Genomic DNA, 3,509 nt, shown 5'->3' with positions numbered 1-3,509 from the left:
AGCTGAGATCATGCCACTGCACTCCAGCCTGGATGACAGAGTGAGACTCTGCCTCAAAAAAACAAAATAAAATAAAATAAAGCATTTAAAGGGGACATATGTTATAAGATGGTGAATCCTGCAGAGAAAAGGGAATGCTTGTACCTTGTTGGCAGAATGCAAAGTAGTACAGCCTGGCCAATGTGGCAAAACCCTGTCTCTACCAAAAAATACAAAAATTAGCTGGGCACAGTGGCAGGTGCCTGTAGTCCCAGCTACTGAGGAGGCTGAGGCAGGAGAACTGCTTGAACCCGGGAGGCGGAGGTTGCAGTGAACCAAGATTGTGACATTGTACTCCAGCCTGGGAGACACAGCACACTCTGTCCCAAAAAAAAAAAAAAACAACTAAAATTGCCAAAACACTGGAGAGAATGATGCAGTGACAATGAGAGCCATTCTCAGCAGAACTCTGGAAAAGCTTCAGACTTCTCTACCAGTATAGAGAAAATGTGACTGTGCTATGGGCCATCAAATCATGTGAAACAAATAATACATGAACCTGATAAACGCTATATGCTTGCAGTCAATTTTTTTTTTCCCCGGAGACTGAGTCTTCCTCTGTCACCCAGGCTGGAGAGTGGCCAGATCTAGGCTCACTGCAACCTCCACCTCCTGGGCTCAAGCCATTCTCCTGCCTCAGCCTCACCAGTACCTGGGACTACAGGCGCACGCTGCCACGCCCGGCTAATTTTTTGTATTTTAGTAGAGATGGGATTACACCGTGTTGCCCAGGCTGTTTCCGAACTCCTGAGCTCAGGCAATCCGCCTCCTCGGCCTCCCAAAGTGCTAGGATTACAGGCATGAGCCACCACGCCAGGCGGTACTCAATTTTTAGAAAGGACTGCTAGACAGGCCGCTACACACGTTAATAGTAACTTCTCAAAAATAAGTACCAAACAAAACTTAATTACAGTTGTAAATCCTGGCAGAAAAAATACAGCCAAAACAAGTCAAGAGGGGGAAGGCAGAGGAGGAAGGAAATCTTATAATAGCTCGGTTCATTGTGAAATTATGGTAGGAATCAAAAGAGATTGATGAATCAAGAAATAGAGGTCGCTGGGCGCAGTGCCTCACGCCTGTAATCCCAGTACTTTGGGAGGCCGAGGCGGGTGCATCACCTGAGGTCAGGAGTTTGAGACCAGCTTGACCAACATGGCGAAACCCCGTCTCTACTAAAAACACAAAAATTGGCCGCGCGGTGGCTCAAGCCTGTAATCCCAGCACTTTGGGAGGCCGAGACGGGCGGATCACGAGGTCAGGAGATCGAGACCATCCTGGCTAACACGGTGAAACCCCGTCTCTACTAAAAAATACAAAAAACTAGCCGGGCGAGGTGGCAGGCGCCTGTAGTCCCAGCTCGGAAGGCTGAGGCAGGAGAATGGCGTGAACCTGGGAGGCGGAGTTTGCAGTGAGCTGAGATCCGGCCACTGTGCTCCAGCCTGGGCGACAGAGCCAGACTCCGTCTCAAAAAAAAAAAAAAAACCACACACACACACACACAAAAATTAGCCGGGCGCAGCGGCGGGCACCTGTAATCCCAGCCTGGGCGACAGAGCCAGACTCCGACTCAAAACAAAAACAAAAACAAAGAAAAAACCACAGCCACGGTCAGGCGTGGTGGCTCAAGCCTGTAATCCTGGCACTTTGGGAGGCCGAGGCCGGCGGATCATGAGGTCAGAAGTTCGAGACCAGCCTGGCCAATGTAGTGAAACTCATGTCTCTACTAAAAATACAAAAATTAGCCGGACATGGTGGCGGGCGCCTGTAGTCCCAGCTACTCAGGAGGCTGAGGCAGAAATCACTTGAACCCGGGAGGCGGAGGCTGCAGTGAGCCGAGATCGCCAGTGCACTCCAGCCTGGGCGACAGAGCGAGACTCCGTTTCAAAAAAAAAAAAAGCCTCTAGAAGAACTGAAAGTATGTAATTTACAAAAATCAAACAGATTGAGGAGAATAGAAGATGGCCAATGTATCTATCCCAAATTCCCCTTGACCTACAGTGGGAATGATTAAACAGAGATACTGGATAAAGTTGATAAAACATAGAAATATAAACAGAGTTATTTACAGTGAGTTATTAGGAGGGATCCATAACCTTAACAGAAGTGGAAAAAGTAGGGAAGGGGCTTTTACTTTCCATACTTTTCACTAAAAGGGTATTAGTTTTTAATACCTTCTCCGTTGTTTTATGCTAACTCCAGCATGCCTTACTAATCCAAAAATTAAAAATTATAGTTAAACAACCACCTTCAAAGGCTCCCTTGAGTTCAAAAGGCATTCTGTACGTAAGGTTCCCATTCTCTTCCACTGCTACCCGCCATCCCTCCCACTACTCCACAGACCACCCCTCCACCACCTAGGCAGAATTAAGCTGTCCCTCCAGTTTTGCACTCTGCCCATCTGCAGACTTTGCACTCGCCAACAGAGCGCTTCCGGAACTCTTCCATTATTTACTGACTGTCTCTGCCACTAGGCTGGCAGCAACTGGGAGTAGGAACTTTGGAGTCAATGCCTGGCACAGAGTAACCGCTCAACCAATTCTAATTAATCAACCTCCGGGGTATACAAAAGGGCGAGGCCCCCGGCGTCCCCCGGCTCAGGCTCCCTCGCCCCGCCGGCCCCGGCCTCCTTACACTCCGAGGTGCGTATGCGACACGATCTTTCCGCAGGCAATGGTTGCCGGGCCTGGTTCGAAGCCGAGCGCCTGCAGATACATCCAGAGATGCTCCTTCTCGAAAGCAGTGACCGAAGCCGAGCTCATCCTCGCGGTAGGCACGGCGGCTGCGAAGAAAGAAAGCGCAAACCCAGGGGACTCGGAGAGCCCTCAAGATCCCTCCCTACGGTCAGCCTGAGGTCGCGGCGGTTCTTCCATTGCCAAAGCCTGCTCCTTTCTCGCCCGGAGCCATTTCGCCTCTAAGGGACTTACAGCCTCCGGGAAACTGAACTTCTAACGGTAGTGCGGCCACAACTGCCTCAGCAAAGCCACCACAAACCGAGACTCCCGCCCTTAAGGAAGAGCAGTATGCGCCTGCGCCGCCAGTCTTCCGAGGGAGGAGGCACTTTCCGGAAGGACTATATCTCCCGCCATGCCATGCGCCCTTCCCTCCTCCCTTCCGGTCGTGCCCAGCCAAGAAACTACAAGACCCATGGGGAATTGCGCAGCCAGCGAATTGTTCCGCGCTTGCGTAACGGCTATCTTGCCCAGATCCTCGGGTCTTCGGGTTTCTGATTCTTGGTGCGTGGGGTCCATTTGCTTGTGTATCCTAGTTGTTACGTCACATAAAAGCCATAAATGCAGCACTGTGCCTCGGTGTAGAGAAAAAGCACTGGTTCCATCTTCCGCTATGCTCACTGTGACTCTGATCAAATCACGTAATCTGAGCCTCATTTCTGTCATTAGCGAAATCTACGCCCTCAAATGCTAGATGCTCCTTTGCCTGCTTTAAATGAAATCTGGCTCTCCCCCTGCAGT

General features: G+C 50.4%; 1 protein-coding gene across 1 annotated transcript in view; it reads right to left on the bottom strand.

Annotated features, from left to right (window-relative positions):
* The window catches only part of HAUS6 (HAUS augmin-like complex, subunit 6), a 72,291-nt gene extending 69,035 nt beyond the window's left edge, over positions 1-3,256 (bottom strand). Inside the window, exon 1 of the mRNA XM_011930414.1 lies at positions 2,669-3,256. Coding sequence (XP_011785804.1) covers positions 2,669-2,798 — 130 coding nt within the window. The 5' untranslated portion in view covers positions 2,799-3,256. The remainder of the gene's footprint in view (positions 1-2,668) is intronic.
* Between the last annotated feature and the right edge of the window lie 253 nt (positions 3,257-3,509).

Source organism: Colobus angolensis, unplaced genomic scaffold (assembly GCF_000951035.1).
Source record: "Colobus angolensis palliatus isolate OR3802 unplaced genomic scaffold, Cang.pa_1.0 Scaffold86, whole genome shotgun sequence".
Lineage (NCBI taxonomy): Eukaryota > Metazoa > Chordata > Mammalia > Primates > Cercopithecidae > Colobus > Colobus angolensis.
This window is presented reverse-complemented; position numbering and strand designations above follow the sequence as displayed.